This window comes from Mytilus galloprovincialis, chromosome 4 (assembly GCF_965363235.1).
Source record: "Mytilus galloprovincialis chromosome 4, xbMytGall1.hap1.1, whole genome shotgun sequence".
In the NCBI taxonomy this organism is placed as follows: domain Eukaryota; kingdom Metazoa; phylum Mollusca; class Bivalvia; order Mytilida; family Mytilidae; genus Mytilus; species Mytilus galloprovincialis.
Genome location: NC_134841.1, coordinates 57,449,842 through 57,472,665, shown reverse-complemented (window position 1 = coordinate 57,472,665; position 22,824 = coordinate 57,449,842). Strand labels below are relative to the sequence as shown.

The following is a 22,824-nucleotide window of genomic DNA, read 5'->3' as shown; positions in this document are numbered from 1 at the left end:
CATTTTACAATAGAGAAAACCATAAATATTTGTGTAACACTCTATAAAAGTTTACAATCTTTAACTTGAAATTTGAGTTATCTGGCACCATCTGGCACACTACAAGCGCATCACATTATTCTGCAGTCTCTACTTCAGAATTATGTAATTTTCATAATCCGATATTTCCCGATTTCCAAGTTCCAATTATTAAAACATACTCAACAAAACTAAAAATAAGCTTGCCCTCTTTCCGAATGCAGTTAAATGTATTTAAATGAAAAACAGCAATTTTGTTTTTTACGAGGCATTTATTTTCCCTAATTTCTTGATTGTATAAAATTACCTTAAGAATTTTAGAATATGAGAAAAGAAAAATCATGAACATGAAACCAGGAAGGGCAAACAGCTTATTTTAAATTGGTTATAGGTACTGTAAATTCAGAAATTATTGAGTGCATTTTATTATTGCAATTTTTTAAGAATGTACAAAAATATAATATTAATTATTGGGATTTCAGGAATATCGATCTCCATAATGATATACATTTTTGTACATGTATGAATCAGATATAAGATTGCAAGTTCTTACTGCGATACTCACCAAGTTGCATTATTGCGCAATAATAAAAACCTCACAATAAATTCTGAATTTACAGTACTTTAGCTTTGTCAAAAAGTAGGTTGTTGTTAACCGAGTTATACCTCTGCCAGTAACTTTGATTATACCAGGGCAGAAGAAGCCATGGAGAATTAGACTTAAAAGACAGAATGCTAAGATGTAATTGGCTTCATCAGTAGTTATTTTAATCCAACATATTTATTATGATTAAGTAATGATTTTATTTGCTGTTACTCCCAAGGCTAATATACAGTGCAAATGAATTGTAAATACTGTATAATAATGATATTAGGTGTATGGTCCTATCCTATATTTAAATATGTTGTGACGCACACTGCTTAGATCCTTTGGCTTTCTTTTTTACTACAGAATTCCAATTGTCTTTGAAACAATGCACAGTAATCTTCTTTGCCTTTGAATTTTCTAAATTTAATATATAGGTAAGGGTTGTGCATAAATGTAGATGAAATTTTATTTATTTTTGATTGAAAAAATATTCTACATGTACATGTATGTACAAGTACATGTATTTTGAACCTTGCTCCATGTACTGAAATTTATGGTGACTACAAAAAATGTATACAGGATGCTAAGATATTACCACTTTTGTACAATAAATCATCTTAACTCAACAATATATGGCATCTATTATTCAGTCTAAGGTGGATTTGTTTATTTTCATGGGTACCTATTTTTGTGGATTGAAGAAAATTTAATGTTCTTGATCATTGATTTTGTGGTTTTGTCAAAGTGTGCCAAAATTTTTATAAATTAATACCTTGTTGAATATTTTAATTTGTGGTTCATCTATTCATTCATGACTCCCACCTAACGTTCTCTTAGATGTTTTAAGTTCCTCATTTTGCTTTTGGATATAACATAAATATCCAGACATCATTACCATACAAATTAGTCTGTTCCTGGGAAATCTTTTAAAAAAGGTATTAGTAATTTAATTTTCTGTATTTTCTGAGGATGTGAAGATAAAGATGGCATCACACAGCTTCACCAGGCAGTTTAAATCTGTCCCAGGGAAAAGACATAATACTGATCTTGTTGGAATAGAACTGCTGAATGAATTAGATTATGCATGGATGGGAACTTACAATCAAAGATCCTTACTGGTCAGGACACTATACGATTCTACGCTTGAAAACAAAATTGATAGTGTAAAATTTTTCACTAAAGATTGGCCTGAGACTTCACACTATGACTGTGATAGTTCACTACAAGGATTAACTATAGAAGATTTTTATGAATCTATAAGCAGTTTTTTGGAGACATTTGAGCATTCTGAAATAACAGAGGAAAACTGGAAGGAGATAGTCCATTGCATAAAGTTACTAGACCTAAATTGTGCAAAAGAATTGTGGTCATCCCAAAAAAGCTTGAAGACAGACAAAGATGTGAAAGAAGCATTTGGAAAGCTGTCAACAGAACAGAAAGAATATGTGTCTGCATTTGTAACAGCCATGGCAACAGATATGGAAAATGGTCAGGCTAAAATGTGGATACATGAATTGGTTAAAACACTTCTTACTTGCCTTCACAGTGATAATTCAAAGCCAAATGTAAAAGGTTTTGTTCCATGTCTTCATGATACAACCAGCACTTTAGTAGAAACTATTTTTGGTGACTTAGAAAGCATATTTACTCAAATGCAGTATGACGCACCATACATTAGAGTTCCCTCTGGTGGCCCTAGCAACTCTTCATCTTTATTAAGTCTGTCATCATTAAATCTGGAGTCAGCTGAATCAGCACCAGACGGTACAGGGGATAGCACAGATACAAAACACACAACTGTGCCAGATTATTGTGTTGCGCTGCCAGATTTTCCTGGTGTGTTGCCGTTAGTGGTTGAACTGGTACCTGCGTATCAGGAGTTACGTGCCTATGGCCAGATTACTCAAAAAATGTTGTCAAAACTATTCTTTCAAGATATTGTTTTTGGACTTGTTGTTTCACCAAGATCATTTCAACTATTTGTTATTATCAAAGGAGAGGGAAATCTTCATTTTGTTGATACTCACTGTGTATCAATAATCAAACTTAAGAATAAAATTAGAATGCTTGATGTGAAACGGTTGAATACAATGTGTACCTTTATTTATCAAGTTATAAAATGGGCTTGGAAAACAAAATGTCTTTTAACAACTGACTCCAGATGTGAGGGGAAGGGTGATCATGAAAACTCCAGATAGGGAACTGAAATCAACCCCTGGCATCCCTTATTATAGCAGATTTACGCCCATGTGTACTTTTCTGGTGCATGCATTGCAACTTCTTTGGCTGGTAGCTGATTTCTGTTTATTAACCCCTTGTTTTAATTTTTTTCTGTTTTTTTAGCTTTAAGAATTCAGTAGAATTTCAACATTGGACGATATTAACCCCTTGTTTTAATTTTTTTCTGTTTTTTGAGCTTTAAGAATTCAGTAGAATTTCAACATTGGACGAGATAAAAATACTGAACAATTATGTGGGTTATTTCGTTAAAATTTAACAATTATTAAAAAAAAGCTTCCTCTCACAAATTGTTTATTTTTGTACATGTTATATAAATCAAATATAACGTTTAATGAATGTTTTGTCGAAAATGAATCTGTATATCTGTCTTTTTATCTTATTCTCTTTTTTAGTAACTATTGATATGCCCTTCAGAAATAAACTGATTTGATTTGATTTGATTATGTACATAGTATGAAACTCTGCACACATTTTTTCTTGTTTCCGAATTTGTGTTGTATTATTATTGATAGAATATTAAAAATATAAGTAATATTAAGCAGCTATTTTCTCTATTGATTTGATGGACATTTTTAACTTTGACCAGATTGTGACATGCTGCCTCACTGGTCAAATCAATGACAATCTTCTATATGACCTGACCTGACCATGTGACATGGTACTTAATACATTGTAATCAGTACAAAAGATTTTACATCAAATGAATTCTATTTTCATAGAGAGGACTCTTAAGAGACATGAATAGTAGTAGGAAACTCAAATGGAGTATTACCATTACAGCCGATTGCATTGAGTGTGTATAGGAAAAGGTAATATCTTGGTTAGCTTGCTTGCTAGCTGAACGGTGAAGTCATTATTAGGTTAGGTATAGTACCCTCCTTTTGAAGTAGCCTAGTCCAACAGACAGATAGATTGGTTATTTGTCGGACTAGTTTACTCTTGTAGGAGGGTAGCTATAGTTTACTTAAGGTAATAAATTAATAATGACTTCACGGTTCAGCTAGCAAGCTTGCTTACCAAAGACACTAATTTTGCCTACACACTCAATGCAATTGGCTGTAATGGTAATCATACCATAGCTCCTTATTTTTGTAAGGAAACCTAATGAGAGAGTTACTTCAGAATAATTACTACAGCTGATTTGGAACAGAATGTATAATAAAATTAAATTATTTGGATATAGAAAAGAAATATAGAAAACCTGAGAAAGACTTGAATAATGCAAACATATTGTGACTTGGTAACAGCAATAAATGCTCTGTGCCATTGCTTTATGTGTTTTTTTGTTGCTGTGCATGAATTAATTTTGTGTCATGAATTGAAGTAAGACTCTTTATCCTTTTTTATAACACATTAATATAACCCTAGCACTATTCATTGTATCCCAAATGAAACTAAAGTTGTTTATTATCCAGAACTTTATAATTTAACTTTGATTTACAATTTTCATGTGTATAAATCAAAGTTCAGCAACTTTTTTTTTTAGATTGATATGCAATATTATTCAATTAATTATGTAAAATAAGATAAGGATTATCTGCTGATTTAGGTGTTTTAAAACTTAAATTTTTCCTTTTTATAGGACTGCAAAAATTGAAAATGTTTTGGTGGTATATTGGTATCATGTTGGTGTCGACGTCGTCGTCATCCGAAGACATTTGGTTTTTTGCACTCTAACTTTAGTAAAAGTAAATAGAAATCTATGAAATTTAAACACAATTAAGGGTTTATGACCATAAAAGGAAGGTTGGGATTGATTTTGGGTGTTTTGGTTCCAACAGTTTAGGAATTAGGGGCCAAAAAGGGCCCAAATAAGCATTTTTCTTGGTTTTCGCACAATAACTTCAGTATAAGTAAACAGAAATCTATGAAATTTTAACATAAGGTCTATGACCACAAAAGGAAGGTTGGGATTGATTTTGGGAGTGTTAGTCCCAACAGTTTACGAATTAGGGGCCAAAAACAGGTCCCAAATAAACATTTTTCTTGGTTTTTGCCCAATAACTTTAGTATAAGTTAATAGAAATCTATGAAATTTTAACATAAGGTCTATGACCACAAAAGGAAGGTTGGGATTGATTTTTAGAGTTTTGGTCCCAACGAATTAGGGGCCAAAAGGGTCCAAAATTAAACTTTGTTTGATTTCATCAAAAAATGAATAATTGGGGTTCGTTGATATGCCAAATCTAACCGTGTTTTCAGATTCTTAATTTTTGGTCCTGTTTTCAAATTGGTCTACATTAAGGTCCAAAGGGTCCAAAATTAAACTTAGCTTGATTTTAACAAAAATTGAATTCTTGGGGTTCTTTGATATGCTGAATCTAAACATGTAATTAGATTTTTGATTATGGGCCCAGTTTTCAAGTTGGTCCAAATCAGGGTCCAAAATTATTATATTAAGTATTGTGCAATAGCAAGAAATTTTCATTTGCACAGTATTCCGCAATAGCAAGAAATCTTCAATTGCACAGTATTGTGCAATAGCAAGAAATTTTCAATTGCACAGTATTGCGCAATAGCAAGAAATCTTCAATTGCACAGTATTGTGCAATAGCAAGAAATCTTCAATTGCACAGTATTGCGCAATAGCAAGAAATATCTAATTGCACAATATTGCGCAATAGCAAGAAATTTTCAATTGCACAGTTTTGCGCAATAGCAAGAAATATTCAATTGCACAGTATTGTCCCGTTTTCAAATTGGTCTACATTAAGGTTCAAAGGGTCAAAAATTAAACTTTGTTTGATTTCAACAAAAATTGAATATATGAGGGGTTCTTCACTATGCTGAATCTAACCATGTATTTAGATTTTTAATATTTGGGCCTGGTCAACATTGAGGTCTAAAGGTCTAAAATTGAACATTATTTGATTTCATCAAAAATTGAATTCTTGGGGTTCTATGATATGCTGAATCTAACCATGTATTTAGATTTTGGATATTGGACCATAATAGGTAAATGTCCAATTTAAAATTTTTAAGTTTTTAAGTTTAAGTTCTTAGACCACATTCATTCTGTGTCAGAAACCTATGTTGTGTCAACTATTTAATCACAATCCAAATTCAGAGCTGTATATCAAGCTTAAATGTTGTGTCCATACTTGCCCCAACTGTTCAGGGTTCGACCTCTGCGGTCGTATAAAGCTGCGCCCTGTGGAGCATCTGGTTTCAGTTGGGTGAAATATATGTATCCTGTCAGAATTTTTGTTTGCCCCAGTTTTGATTTTGAATTTTAATCATAGGTTTTTGTTGTCAAGGTATTAGAAGAGTATAATTATCAGTGTATCAACTCTTCTTTTTTTTTTTTACAAAAGTTATGTCACTTTAAAATAGAAATTTTATGGAAACAAAATTTTTTTTGTAGGATATATTAGCTAATTTAAAAATAAAAATCATTGAGTTATTGTCTTCGACAGATGAAATATGCATTGGCATGCACAGGGGAAATTGAAACACTGCTCTTATTTTAAGATGATCAAGTGTTGTCCTTTCTTTTGGTCTATTAAACATAGAAAGAGCTTAAGGAATTAATAGAAAATCATAAAATAAAAGAATAAATAAATTAAACGGTTTTGTTTTATATTGTTGATTTATGATTTTCTCCCCAAATTTTGTCTATTTTGCTAATGATGACTGCTTGTTTTAGAGTTTAATGCAAACCCTTACTGGAATGTGTATGCCTAGCTGGTTTACAGGCAGTAAACAGGTTTGTTTTGATGTTGTTTTGTATACTTGTTGTATACTGGCTTACAGACTTGTTTACAGGCAGTAAACAGGTTTGTTTTCATGTTGATTTGTATACTTGTTGTATACTGGCTTATAGACTTGTTTACAGGCAGTAAACAGGTTTGTTTTGATGTTGTTTTGTAACAATACTTGTATACTGGCTTACAGACTTGTTTACAGGCAGTAAACACATTTGTTTTGATGTTGATTTGTATACTTGTATGCTGGCTTATACATATATAGACTTGTTTACAGGCAGTAAACAGGTTTGTCTAAATGTGGTTTTTTTTGTACTAGTTGTATGCCTACAACCTTGCTGGCTTACATATTTGTTTATAGGCAGTAAACCGGTTTGTCCTAATGTTGTCTTATTGTTGTTGATCAGTTTGTTTATACCTACATCTAGCTAGATTACAGACATTAAACATAATTGTCTTTATGTTGTCTTGTTTTATTTGTATGTTGTTTATGAATTAAGCATACTAAACCAATACAATGTATTTAAAAGCAAGTTACACTCACTACAGGTATAAATTATAAAAACAGACAGTCAAACAGGTGTTTCTTTTACTCAGCACCAAAATGGGTATTTTTATTTATTAACTAGTTAAAGGGATGCCTATGATGAAAGTTTCTTCAGATCTATAGACTTAAACATGCTATTTCTTATGTTTGAAACTCTTCAGTAGATACATGTATCATCAACATAAATTGTTAAAGTTTGTGATTAGTTTCCAGAGGAGACACATAAGATTAAAAAAGAAATCTGGCGGTAAAATATCTATAATACTAAAATTACGAGGTCCAATTTATCAGCCGTCATCACGTATTTCAAAGAATTCAACTTTATATCTAACTAATATAGTACAATGCTGTTGATTAAAAATTACACCACTCCAGACCCCTTTGTTTCCCATATAATTAATATCGCCAATAATTAAGAAGTTCCGGGTCGAATCCGATACCGATACCAATAGTATATTCACCTGTTACCTATTACCTTATCTGCACGTTCCGCATCTGACAGGCGCACCACCAAACGCTGTATTTAGGATTTTGCTATATACACGGGTCGTAATCACAGGGTTGACACTACTAAATTCATTCATTGTCACATTGTTCCCGATTGTAGTATTTTAATCAGTATGACTTTCTAAGATGACAATATGAATAATATAATTCTGGACTTAAAATAAGGCGTATAGGTACAGCATGTACAGTTTTCAATTTGTTAGCCGGAATGACGTAAAACAGCGAATCAAAGAATTCAACTTTAATTATGACTCATTAAGGACAATGCTGTTGATTAAAACATACTCCTTTTCAGGGACTTTTGTTTTCCAAATAAAATTAATAATACCAATAATTGATAAGTTCCAGGTCGACGGGTTCAAATAGAAAGATGTTGAAAGCAGAGAAAACTGTGCATCTTATAATCGGCATGACTTTATCAGATGACAATACCAATACTAAAATAAGGCTTGCGCATAGTTATATTCTTTAATTCAGCCACAGACCCGCGATATCACGGGTGTGTTCTAGTAGGATATTAAAAAAAAGGCACTTCAATAACAAAAATGAAACAAAACAGGGAAATGTCTGGGTCCCCTTCCATATGCCCTTATTAATATGAAGAAGATAAGGTTAACAGAATTTTCTCGTTGCTGGCTTTATGTACAAAATTTATGATTTTTACCAAAAAATATTTCTGTAAAGCTCAGGATTTTTTTAGAGATCATTTACGAAATACGAAATATGTAAGAACACATGAGAAAGCAATGACGTTACGCACAGTAATGCGTTCGGATCAAAATTACGTTATTATATGATTTTAGAACAGCAACCATTTGCCTATAAAGAAATAAAATCACCAACATCCATATATCTACAGAAAGGCCCGGACATGTTTTTCTTATTTTAAGTTAATTCTATAAATTTTTGCACCATACATTTATTTTATTGAACTCACAAATCTTACTTTTGCGTTAAAAATTGCATGTCCGGCGTAACATTTCAGATTAAATAAAATGCATTTCTCTATGTTCCGTTGTAATTTTGCACATAAAATCTGCGAAATTTAGTATATCAGCTTCCTACTAGATTTATATTATAACATCATACCTGTTTTTTGGTATTGGCTGAAATTTGAAGCAAGCCTTCAACGAAATATTCAGCAGAGGAACCTGTCTTAATGAGTTTTGAGGAAAGTTTATCAAAATTTCAGTTTTATTATTATCCCTATAAAATAATCAAATCATATCAAAACTATACTCAATAGAAAGTTCAGAAAAAGATAAACATTTTCAAAGTTTCAAATGTAAAAAAAAACTTTTTCTTGAAGCAGAATTTTTAAAAATCGAATGTCTAGCCACAATGTCCAAACGTTATTTTTGTCCATTCCTTAGGTGAAACATGTTGTATAAATACTAAATGTGCATTTATAATACAAAACTAACATATTTATAAGATACAAACTATAAGTTCATACAAATGGCTAAATGAGTCGGGTGTTTTCACAAACATTATGACTTTACATTTTTTTTCGGAAAGCATTCCCTATGTCTAGCCATTATGTCCAATGGTGTCATTTTGACGTTACTGTACAGTGGCGTCTTTTATACAAATACACACTAGTTACGAACTGTTTAGGCAGTTAAAATGATGCCTGGAAATGTTCATTCCAAAATGGTCTTCTGAATCAAAATAACACTCAGATTAGAAAAACATACACACACAAGGAATAAACCATTTACAGACACACGGGAAAAGGGGGGATGGGCCGAGGGATAATTTCTTATGGACAAAAGTTTTCACGCAAATCTAAAACACCTTTATAGATTAGAAACCGATTAGAATCCGAGTTACAATGGTCTTATAAATTTTAAACAACTATATAAATACGTATTTGTAAAATGAAACCATCAGTGCTAAAAAGATAGAGAAAAAGTCGGAAAACTCAGACACAGACACATACAGATATTGGACAAAAGTGAGATCAACAAAAAAAAATCATTTCAACTAAAATCATTATAAAAAGAAATATTGCTAAATTATTATATGACCGATTTTAATGAAATAAATACCATAAATTTTTATGTCAATTTGTCAAAAAAATGTTCAGGCTAAATTTATCTTCTCATGTGCCCCTCCGGAAGCAATATTTTTTTTAAAGGTTGCTATGTTTTCTATCCAAAATAAAATTGGAAAAATTTGCATTTGTTTTCATCTAATCGCAGGTCAGAAAATAAAAACGATCCTTACGTAATTAATTGCCTTATACATGATAAATTTTGAAAAATTTCTTCAGCTTATGGTATTTATTTGATAAAAGTCGACCGAGTAGGTACTCCGCTCTTGATAACAAAATGTGAAAGTTAGTTTATGGCGTCAAATTTGTCAATTATACATGTTACGTCTTGCGACGCAATACCGTGCGTAACGTCATTGCATTCTTTTCTTAACATAACACTGGCAAATACTGTATTCCAAGACATTGAACAATATTTTTTACTTATAATTATATAATAATTACTGAGTCTAGTGTTTTCTGAATTGGTACCTTACATATGTTTATATATTGTACTATACAAAGAGATACAAGAATCATCTTGTATATTTTTATTGTAACAAAATTCTGTGAGTAATTTGTTATGAGGTGAAAGATGTTGATCTATAACATTTATGGTGATTGAGTGGGTTAGACATGAAATTCTAGAGGTATTTAATCAACAGTAAAAAAAAAGATTGATATGATTGTGTTTGATCCAGGCGTTCATGTTTGTTGTTATTATAGAACTTCTATAAGAATTCTTAGATATAAATAGTATTTTACTATCTGGTTTGAAAACAACAGATACCATTTAGACTTGGAAGACATTGTCTTTTATTAGTTGAAATTTGGCTTTTAACTAGCTTTCAGTAAAGAAATGAAAATAACACTTTATGAATTTCATGCATTCGAACAGCTTTTCAGGTTTATGTTTCTAAAGTATTCTATGCTGCATTTGTCATTTTGTTAGTTGTATTTGTGGTTTTTTTTTACCTCTTTTCAGAATTTAATCACATTTTGTTATACCCTACAGATTTTGAAAGGGGTTAGGGGGATATAGAGACCCCATTGTCCTTCAGTTTGTCTGTCAATGTGCCTTGTTCCTTGTACATGCAACCAACTCCTTGTAAATGGGTGAATGGAGAGTATGTGTTTTAAGGAATATAAACTGTCCAACACATGTTAAAAAGAGGAAATTGTCCTCAATATTGAAATATTTTGTGATAAGCATTGCTTCTCAGGGCTTAGACACATTATTATGAAACTTTACTCATTTAGCTATCTGTGGATTCATTATTATTCGTTTGATACCTATTTTCGTGGGTACAGGTAAACCACGAATTCAAATGTTCAACGAATAACATATTTTCAATAGGCTTTGTATACAGAGATTGGCAAAACCATGAAATCAAATATAGACGAATATGCAAGTTTTCACAGTATCCAAGAATGTGATTACAGGTTATCTTCAAGGGAGCTAGTCAAATTAACAGCATTGTATAATGCTACCTGAGGATGTGCATACAGGAATATTTAGTGGTCTTGGTAATAAGTAATAGTTATCCCACGAGGACGCGGTTTGTCAGTGTCAGATAACCCCGATGGCCTGAGGCCAGAGGGTGATCTAACACTTTCTTCTACTTCTACTATATAATGACCGCCTTCAACACGTTGAAGTTTACGTCACTTGTACTGCGCATTGCTTTAATTTGTGAAGATATATATACAGTGAAATATAACAAATTTGACACTGACACACCAAGTCTGAGTGGGATAACTATTTTACATTCCAGCTGTTTTAGATTAGACGAAAAACCATTAACAATTCATAAAATCTAGTTTAGACCGCCACACAACCATTATAATATACTTTATATATTACTGTACAATGTATACCCTTTATGACCCCAGAACACGATGAGTAGATATAAAACAATATCAACTCGCCCCACTGGCCAATTGGCCTACACTAGATCGCCACTTTATAAAAGAATTGACCCACTCTTGTTCACTTTTGAAAAAGTGTAAAATCGAATTAAACAATCAATCTGACAACTTACTGATTAAAGATAAGGGTTTAAACCCCACTGAATAAAGGTCTATCAACTCGCCCCATTTATAAAAATAGTTTGCTTCCTTTAAGTATGTTAAATTACTAATTGTTGGTATCTAGTTGTCCTGGTGAAGTGGTATGTGTAGTTGGCTGATATGCTAAAGGTCTTGTTCGAATCCCAGCATAGACACTGGATTTTTTCTATGTAAATTTTGATAGATAGTCTTTTCCGTATAATTAGTTATAAGTTTTTAAGTGGAATTGACATTCCCGCCAAAATGTTACAGAACATGCAAAACAAAGAAACTCAAACTGGGGTGATCTGGTAGGGGAGATCCGGCTCAGATTTTTCAATGCTATTCTTTGGAAAAGTTTGCTAATTTTCTAAAATACAAGTTCAAATAATTGTTGATTTCACTGTTGAAGGTTAAACATGCTGCTGAGTGCAATTAAGTATTGCAGGTATATGTTACATGAAACGATTTTTACTTTTGAATGTTTATTTTTGCAAGCTGAGACTACTATAAAGTTATAGTAGTCTCAGTTGCAAGCAATAGCACTCGGTAACTTTGGTGATTATGTAACCAAACTCTGTACTGGTACCTTAAAATTACATAATACAGAACCATCATCTTTTCCTCTGTTATCATTTGTTTTAGACTATAGGGGCTCAGTAAAACAAAACTTCTATCAGTTCCTATTGATTTCTGTCTAAGAAAATAACACTTTTTCAGAAAATTATTGCTGATTTTTGACGTTTTATATAATTGGCTGTAGAAATTATTGATAGCGATAATTACTCCTTTGGAAAATATACAAAGAGATAAGGCAGTACTCAAATCTGTAGATAAGCATCACGTCTAGTAGTTTTCATCCGCAATCAGTGTAATTTTTCCTCAAGCACAGTAATTTTCTTCATTAAGATTATTGTTGTTTACCAATATAAACAACAAGTTAGGTTCTCTTCAGAAGTCAAACTTTAGAATAAGCTATGTCTCACTTATCTCCTAATAAGACTTATCACTTAATTTGTAGTTGCCATGAGGAAGGACATGTGCCAAATACTCAGAGCATAATCTGCTTCTCTTCTGAAGCATGAGATGACCTAGATTTTTGGGCGAGTTAATGTTGTTAAGTATTTCTGTTTGGGATTTAGTGTTTTATAGACTGTTTATCTTAAAGTTGTTTTGTCATTTTTTCCTTGGTGCTATTATTTTTATCGTCCCTTTGCTATTAGTATCGTTTCCCTATTTTTATTCAAGAGAGAGTTTATATTGGTATATATGCTAATGGTTGTTTGCTATTGGAAATAGGAAAAATCAGATTCTTAGCTTTTCCTAATTGTCAATACGAATTATGTCTTTACATTTAACCAGAGTTTTCCTATTTTTAGGCCCTCTGTTCAATTTGCCCTAAGTTCAAACCTGAAGAAATAATTAACACAGGTTTATATAATACTTAAGAAGCTATTTATCCCAGATGTTTAACACATCTCACAGATAGATTATTTATTCTTTCCAATGTTGTTTGTTTACAGAGCTATTTGTGAAGCATTACGGCTTTATCTGAGATATTTACATTGTTTGTAGTATTTCACATACCTGATGCCTTGGTGACAACCATATCATAATCCAAGATATCTCAATGAATATTTATACCCATTTCACACATCTTTGTCTTAGTTGAGAGGGGTCTCATTGGGGGGTTCTGATCCCAGATCCCGCTTACTGTTTTGTCAGATTCCTGTATCCCGCTTACACTATGTACGTAAGCATTTCTCATTTTTTTGTAATTTCCCTGTGTCCCGCTAGACTTCATTTCCCTTTTTCACAGCACAATAATTTGACTTTCACATGTTATGCTTACAAAAAATCAGCAATCCCACCTCACGCTTAGACCCCAATGAGACCCACTTAAGAAAGATTCAGCACAATCTTTTTCTTTTAACCTCAAGATAACTGGCAAAAGCTGTTAGAAGAATCTTTAGTTACATTTGACTAATTGTTTATTTGTTTAACGTCACTTTTAGCACTGTTATTTATATAGTGGCATTAAGTTTTTATTGGTGGAGGAAGCTAGAGTGCCCAGAGAGAACCCCTGACCTTCGACAGGAAAAACGATAATCCTAGCAATTAATCTTGAATTCTTGATGCACCTGCCACAAGTTTGGAACTTTCAATCTCGTAGTTGACAGGCCAGATAAACAGTTGTTGAACTACTTTGATCATCAGCCACCAAGGCACCTAGTTGCATTTGAGTCACCAGGACCTATATTTTATGTTGGAGTAACTTTGGTGAAACTTGTATTTATATAAGTCTTATGTCATAGAAACATGTGATGTTATATCAGTAACTGTTTTATTCTCTTTGCATTGAAGACCTGTTGGTGACCTTCTGCTGTTGTTTGCTCTATGGTCGGGTTGTTGTCTCTTTAGCACATTCCCCATTTCCATTCTCAATTTTAAAATCAACATTTGGGTGACAATGCCCTTTTTTGAAGGTCAAGCAACTTATGTTTTAGATACTTAGTACATATAAGACCATGTTATAAATTTCCATAGCTGTATACCACTGCATCATATTACAACATAAGAATTAGTTTTTTAAACTTTGATAATCATGACCTACATTTTATGCTTGATTTAATCATTTACATGTGGGTACCGTAGCTTTTCCCAGCAAAGTCTTCTTCATTATGGCCTTGGTGTTCTTTAGGCAAATCAAGTTTTTATAGTAAGTTGATTTTTCAAGCAGTTTCAGGATAGAACTAAATTAAACAACAATGCAATAGAATAAAGCCATCTGTAACTGGGTCAACCAGAGAAAAAGACTTTAGTATTTTGACTGGAAAGCAGTTGATTATTTGGTAGGAAATTCAATCAACAAGTCATCAGTTAAATACTTTTTGAATAAGAGTTCCTGGATAAGTTGACAATATTTGCCTTAGTTGATATTTCAACTCTTGAAAATTTGCCATCAAATATGATGGGTGGAAGTTATAATGTTGGTATTTCATTTTAACTTTCTGTACTCATGAATTAAAATGTTTGTTCTTGATATTTCTACTGCCTGTTGTACTGTTAACTTTTAAACACATTTCATAGCAACTATGCATAGCATTGATTTGAAATTAGGTAAAGTTTGTGAGTTGTAATATAAATTGCCATGAAGTCCTGGTAATGCTATTTAGTGATTTGCTTACTATTTTCAATATAACTAGAACACACCCGCGAAATCGCGGGCATATATACAGCTTGTGAACTGTTGCAGGATGATTTTTTGTAAAAGATATTATGTATGGAGAATTACATAGAAGGTATACCTCCCTTTTTCCAAAGTCCGATATTTGTTTCCTTTCTGTTAAATTCAATTAGATTCGTGTTTCTGGCCCTACGACCACAATTATTCCTCTCCTTTGCTACGCTACAATGCTTCTTTTGGTAAAAGTCAAATCAAATTAAAAATTTGCACCGTTTCAAACATGAAATAAATGTAACTGCTTATATATCTATTAGTCTAAAAAATATGCTTCTATGACAATTCATCAGTGCTATTTTTTTTGAGAGCCTTATTAACATGCCAATTGTAGGATTTGAATCATGTATAAATGACTAATACCGACTAATGCTAATTTGAGGGGTTGTCGATCGGAGGGGTCCTGATCCCGAAATCCCGGGCTTAAAACCATGAAACTGAGATGCAGAATTTAAAGAAATTCATATCCCGAAATCGAAAAATATATTCCCGGATCCCGTAAGGATCCATCCTCAAATACCGAGCTTGAAAACACCCGATCCCGACGCCCCGAATAAGGTCCTGCCTCCCTCTAATCTCTACCTTACTTTCATGTTTGCCAAATCACTATTTTCCCTTTTAACAATAAATTTTTATGCCCCAATTATGGGCATTATGTTTTCTAGTCTGTGCATCCGTGCGTTCGTTTGTTCGGTCGTCCGTCTGTCTGTCTGTCCCACTTCAGGTAAAAGTTTTTGGTCGAGGTAGTTTTAGATGAAGTTGAGCATGTTTTACTTATTTTAATATATAAAACATGATAATATAGGCTATGCCTGTGTCGTTATTTGCGTGACGATAAGTGATTGAATGACAATAAAACATGATAATATGGGCTATGCCTGTGTCGTTCTTTACGTGACGATAAGTGAATGACAAAAATGATTGTGTTTATTTTCACACGGCCTGGGTCGTTGCTTACACTTGGGACAACATATAACGATCAGGCAATGTTAAAATGGTTTGCATGAATCTTAAATAAAACATGATAATATAGACTATGCCTGTGTGGTTATTTACGTGACAAATAAAACATGATAATTTAGGCTATGCCTGTATCGTTATTTACGTGACGATAAGTGTGAAAATGGCTTGCACTTGGGACAACATATAACGATTCAGGCAATGTGAAAATGGCTTGCATGAATCTTAAATAAAACATGATAATATAGACTATGCCTGTGTCGTTATTTAAGTGACAAATAAAACATGATAATTAGGCTATGCCTGTGTCGTTATTTACGTGACGATAAGTGAATGACAAAAATGATTGTGTTATTTTCACACAGCCTGGGTCGTTGTTTACACTTGGGACAATGAATAACACAAATGATTGTGTTTATTTTCACACAGCCTGGGTCGTTGCTTACACTTGGGACAACATTCTTATATAACGATTCAGGCAATGAATCTTAAATAAAACATGATAATATAGGGTACATGTATGTCATGTGTAATGTAAAAACTTCTGGAAATATAAACGGAAGAGGAAGTTGTCTATGAATAAAAGCCGGAGTGATGACGGACATATATCCGGACTTCATTTTTTCCGTTTTTCTCCCAAAATAACCGAAACTGAATAATCATAAGAATGGATGACAAATGCGACTATGCATGGTATCTATAGGACATATAGTCACAATGATCAATTTATTGTGGAAGGAGGAGAAGCGACACCAAAAATGAGGTCTTCTCGTTTAATAGTATAGATGTAGCATTGAATGTGTATTGTAACTAATGGGTGGGTAACTTTCAAGCTTAGTGCTAATAAGTCATATTATTACTTGGCAAGACTGTTAAAAGTTCATCTGAAAATTTAGGGAAAACATCATTTGCTTACTATTTTCAATATATTATAGCATTGAATGTACTGTAACTAATGGGTACATGCTAACAAGCCATACTATAACTTGGCAAGTTTGTGAAAAGTTCTTATGAAAATTTCAGGAAAACATCTAACATAGTCGTATTTTAATTCCTAGTTACACTGAACAGATGTATTATTTTTTAAGTCAAGGTTAGGTCATGTTTACAAAAGCAGTGGGAAATTTATTGGAAATATGAACTGTGAAACTTCTGTATAATTACCTGAAGTATTTACCTTGAGAAAATCAATTTATCTGGATAATGTCAATTATTGTTGTCCATTTTGTTCATTTTATTTATTTAATGATAGAGGTTATAAACTTTAGTTTGTGTTAATTTGCCCTTCTAATTAAAATCCCCTTTTTGTTAACAAGTTCAATCAATTAGTGCAAAGTTCAAAACAAAATGTGGAAAACTTTTCAATATTACTAATTATTACAAGTTAATACTGAGGCTACTCAGCTCTTTTTGGTTTTCATGTATACTCGAGCATGTATATGCAGATCATTTTTGCAGAATGACATAGGGATTACAGCTAATGAAGAGATCGTAAACTGTTTGTATGAAGCTGCTGCTATATATTTCAAAAGGTAGACAACCATAAAAAAGCATCATGCCTTGTATGCTGATGCCTTATGTCACAAGTTTCCTTCTGTCATATGTCTATTGTCCTTGACCTCATTTTCATGGTTCAGTCATGATCTCTGTTAAATGATGAGTACAAGGATTTGTTATATGGGTTCCTTGTAAGTTCTATATGACTCTCACACAGGATTACCCTTGACCCCATTTCATGGGTCTGTGATCAAGGTTAATTTTTCGTGATCAATTCTGTATCTCAGATAATATATAAAGTAGTTAGAGTATGGACTGATTCAAGGGGCAAATGTCTTGTCTTGCTGGTTTCATATGACCTGGAACTCATTTTCATGATTCAATGGTCAACAAAAAGTTTTCATGGTTTTGTCAATTCATCAGATACTATAAGCGATAGGTAAATTATATTTTATGTTAGGAATAATTGAAGGTTTATTTGTCTGTTAGGCAGGTTCATATGACCTTAACCTCATTTTCATGATTCATTGGTCAATGTTTAGATTTTGAGCTATGATCTATTTCTCAAGTACTATAAGCCATAGGACCACTGTATTTAGTGTCTGGTATACATATCCGTCTGGCAATGTTCATCTGAATGACCTCATTTTCATGGATTTGACATTGATAATGTTAACTTTATGAGATACTTGTACTACATGTAAAACCTTTTTTTATTCAGACTTTCAACATAAATTCAATCATAAAACAAGGGAGATATTTCTGTTTGTGTGCACTCTTGTTGAATTTATGATCTGATTTTTCAGTTTGAAAAGGAAAAGATTAAACCAGATATAATTTGTTTCAAAATCATTTTGTAAACCACAGAGAATTACAGAAGCATCAGTTAATAAAGTTTTTTTCTAAATCAAGTTGGGGGAAAATGCAATAAATCATCACCTTATTATATTATGAATTCCTAGATGTGCTGTGTCCCATGAAAATAGAAGGAAATTGTATTAGTTAACTAAAGGTTTATTGTCAGATCAATTAATCACTAAATGCCATGTTGTAGGCTGGAGAATGTCAACATCAAGTCATCACAGGTGAAATATACATGTAAATAAATAATAAAGTTATATTATAATTGATTTTATTGCTTGCCTTGTTAACAGTGCAATGACATAGCCTTGGTAAGGTTAGGTTATAATCTTGTTAAGTGCAAGGTCACATAAGCTGCATCTTTTTAACCGGATTTTTGTGACAAAAATGTCGGTTATTGATTTGGGGATGTACGGCGGGCGGGCAGTCGGGCGGGCGGGCGGGCGGGCGGCAATCAAATGTTGTCCGTGCATTAACTCATGAACCGTTCAACCAAAGCTTTTAAAATTTTAATATGTTGTTACTGACAACTAAATGAAGGTCAAGTTCAATAATGGCGATTTTGACTTTTACCGTTCAGGAGTTATGGTTCTTGAAAGATTGGAAAAATGAAGTTTCCAGTCATGTCCGTGCATTTACGCATGAACTGTTCTACCAAAGCTTCCCAAATTTTAATATGTTGTTACTGATGACAAAATGGAGGTCAAGTTCAATAATGACGATTTTGACTTTTACCGTTCAGGAGTTATGGTTCTTGAAAGATTGAAAAATGGAGTTTCCAGTCGTGTCCGTGCATTTACGCATGAACTGTTCTACCAAAGCTTCCCAAATTTTATTATGTTGTTACTGATGACAAAATAGAGGTCAAATTTAATAAAGACGATTTTGACTTTTACCGTTCAGGAGTTATGGTTCTTGAAAGATTGAAAAATGGTGTTTCCAGTCGTGTCGGTGCATTTTCTCATGAACCATTCAACCAAAGCTTTTGAAATTTTTATATGTTGTTACTGATGGGAAAATAGAGGTCAAGTTCAATAATGACGATTTTGACTTTTACCGTTCAGGAGTTATGGTTCGTGAAAGATTGTAAAATGGCGTTTCCATTCACGTTGTTGCATTTACTCATGAACCATTCAATCTAAGCTTTTCAAATTTTAATATGTTGATACTGATGACAAAATGGAGGTCAAATTTGATATTGACGATTTTCACTTTCACCATTCATCAGTAATGGTTCTTGTGATATTGCCAGGACACAAATAAATATTAATAAATCCGGTTTGCTGTCGTTGTGACAGCCTCTTGTTTACATTTTCATTGAACATGTATAACTTAATTTTTGAAAGGCCATACGGAAATGACCGAAAAGGATTCAAAGGATCCATTTATTAAACTCTTCATGCCTACGGAAATGTTAAAAGTCGAAAGTTGATTCTTTTACTGATCAAAAGCATAGGCGGATCCAGGGGGGGGGCCTGGGCCCCCCCCTTTCGTGGGAAAAATTTGGTTGATTATATAGGGAATCATTAAAGCATGACTGGAGCGGCCCCCCCCCCTTTAGGTCAGTCAGCGGGCCCCCCTTAGGAAAAGTTGTGGATCCGCCACTGAAAAGCTTATATCAAGTTATCTGCCTATCTATTTCAGAACATTCATACATTTCATTTGCTTGTTTCTGAGGCTTGTTTTCTAGCTTCTTTGTCATTGGTGGTTGAGAATTGTCTCATATTGGCGATCATCTTATTTTTGTATACATTTCTTGTGTTCCAATTTAATTTGTGTTTGTGCTGTTGTCAGATGTCTTAAGTGTACACCAGCATCAAAAATTAGAAAGTTGTTTTCTTTCCAAAATATGCACAGGAAGTTAGAAAGTAAACAAATATTTAATTTAATTAGGCCAGCTGCTGTTGCCAACATAACTGATCAACTGATTTGTACTGTATCAACCTATGTTTATATTATGTAGGTGGATAGTTAACATATTTATGTTTTGTCTCTTCTTTTGTTTTTTTGGGCATCACCAACTATTACAGTACTAAGATCGAAATGTATGAAGAATATGATGTAAAGAAGAGGTTACAACTTCACAGGTGTCACATCTGGAGCAGGATCTGTTTACCCTTCTGGAGCACCTGAGCTGATCACCCCATTTTTAGCTCACCTGTCCCGAAGGGACAAGTGAGCTTATGCCATCACTTGGCGTCCGTCGTCGTCCGTCGTCCGTCGTCTGTCGTCGTCTGTCGTCTTAAACTATTTCAAGAATCTTCTCCTCTGAAACTACTGGGCCAAATACTTTCAAACTTTAACTGAATGTTCCTTAGGGTATCTAATTTATAAATTGTATCCTAAGTTTTGATCTATCAACAAACATGGTCGCCATTGCTAAAAATAGAACATAGGGGTCAAATGCAGTTTTTGGCTTATAACTAAAAAACCAAAGCATTTAGAGCAAATCTGACAAGGGGTAATATTGTTTATCAGGTCAAGATCTATCTGCCCTGAAATTTTCAGATGAATCAGACAACCCGTTGTTGGGTTGCTGCCCCTGAATTGGTAATTTTAAGGAAATTTTGCTGTTTTTGGTTATTATCTTGAATATTATTATAGATAGAGATAAACTGTAAACAGGAATAATGTTCAGCAAAGTAAGATTTACAAATAAGTCAACATGACGGAAATGGTCAGTTGACCCCTTTAGGAGTTATTGCCCTTTATAGTCAATTTTTAACCATTTTTCGTAAATCTTAGTAATCTTTTACAAAAATCTTCTCCTCTGAAACTACTGGGCCAAATACTTCCAAACTTTAATTGAATGTTCCTTAGGGTATCTAGTTTGTAAATTGTATCCGAAGTTATGATCTATCAACAAACATGGTCGCCATTGCTAAAAATAGAACATAGGGGTCAAATGCAGTTTTTGGCTTATAACTCAAAAACCAAAGCATTTAGAGCAAATCTGACATGGGATAATATTGTTTATCAGGTCAAGATCTATCTGCCCTGAAATTTTCAGATGAATCAGACAACCTGTTGTTGGGTTGCTGCCCCTGAATTGGTAATTTTAAGGAAATTTTGCTGTTTTTGTTTATTATCTTGAATATTATTATAGATAGAGATAAACTGTAAACAGGAATAATGTTCAGCAAAGTAAGATTTACAAATAAGTCAACATGACGGAAATGGTCAGTTGACCCCTTTAGGAGTTATTGCCCTTTATAGTCAATTTTTAACCATTTTTCGTAAATCTTAGTAATCTTTTACAAAAATCTTCTCCTCTGAAACTACTGGGCCAAATACTTCCAAACTTTAACTGAATGTTCCTTAGGGTATCTAGTTTGTAAATTGTATCCGAAGTTGTGATCTATCAACAAACATGGTCGCCATTGCTAAAAATAGAACATAGGGGTCAAATGCAGTTTTTGGCTTATAACTCAAAAACCAAAGCATTTAGAGCAAATCTGACATGGGATAATATTGTTTATCAGGTCAAGATCTATCTGCCCTGAAATTTTCAGATGAATCAGACAACCTGTTGTTGGATTACTGCCCCTGAATTGGTAATTTTAAAGAAATTTTGCTGTTTTTGGTTATTATCTTGAATATTATTATAGATAGAGATAAACTGTAAACAGCAATAATGTTCAGCAAAGTAAGATTTACAAATAAGTCAACATGACGGAAATGGTCAGTTGACCCCTTTAGGAGTTATTGCCCTTTATAGTCAATTTTTAACCATTTTTCGTAAATCTTAGTAATCTTTTACAAAAATCTTCTCCTCTGAAACTACTGGGCCAAATACTTCCAAACTTTAACTGAATGTTCCTTAGAGTATCTAGTTTGTAAATTGTATCCGAAGTTATGATCTATCAACAAACATGGTCGCCATTGCTAAAAATAGAACATAGGGGTCAAATGCAGTTTTTGGCTTATAACTCAAAAACCAAAGCATTTAGAGCAAATCTGACGTTGGGTAATATTGTTTATCAGGTCAAGATCTATCTGCCCTGAAATTTTCAGATGAATCAGACAACCTGTTGTTGGGTTGCTGCCCCTGAATTGATAATTTTAAGGAAATTTTGCTGTTTTTGTTTATTATCTTGAATATAATTATAGATAGAAATAAACTGTAAACAGCAATAATGTTCAGCAAAGTAAGATCTTCAATTAAGTCAAATTGACCAAAATTGTCAATTGACCACTTAAGGAGTTATTGCCCTTTAAAGACTTTTTTCACAATTTGTTCATCATGTTGACTTACTTTAAAAAATCTTCTCCTTTGAAACTGCTGTATCAATTTCAGCCAAACTTAGGCTAAATGAGTTTCAGAGTATCTAGTATAAATTTTATATTTTATTTCCTTGTATGTCAAGAAACATAGCTCCTATGGCTAAAATAGAACATAGGAGAAAATGATTATTTTTTTTGGCTTTTGAAGAAAATAGGACGATCCAAAAAACATTTAAATAAATTGAAAAGCCAAAATAATCATTGATGAGAGATTTAACCAAAAGAATTAAGGTGAGCGATTCAGGCTCTTGAGAGCCTCTTGTTTGGTGGATCTCATTTGTCTTTAGTTTT

The 22,824-nt window shown here is 32.9% G+C and overlaps 1 protein-coding gene across 5 annotated transcripts in view; it reads left to right on the top strand.

Moving 5' to 3' along the window:
* The window catches only part of LOC143072514 (uncharacterized), a 76,370-nt gene that overhangs the window by 20,522 nt on the left and 33,024 nt on the right, over positions 1–22,824 (top strand). For 2 of the 5 annotated variants that reach the window (XM_076247472.1, XM_076247469.1), the window contains one exon: positions 6,495–6,554. The exons of 2 other annotated variants lie outside the window; for them this stretch is intronic. In XM_076247472.1, the coding sequence (XP_076103587.1) occupies positions 6,495–6,554 (60 nt within the window). Of the gene's footprint in view, positions 1–1,575; positions 2,836–6,494; positions 6,555–22,824 lie in introns of those variants that run through there. One more of the 5 variants, XM_076247470.1, reaches the window with a different exon arrangement.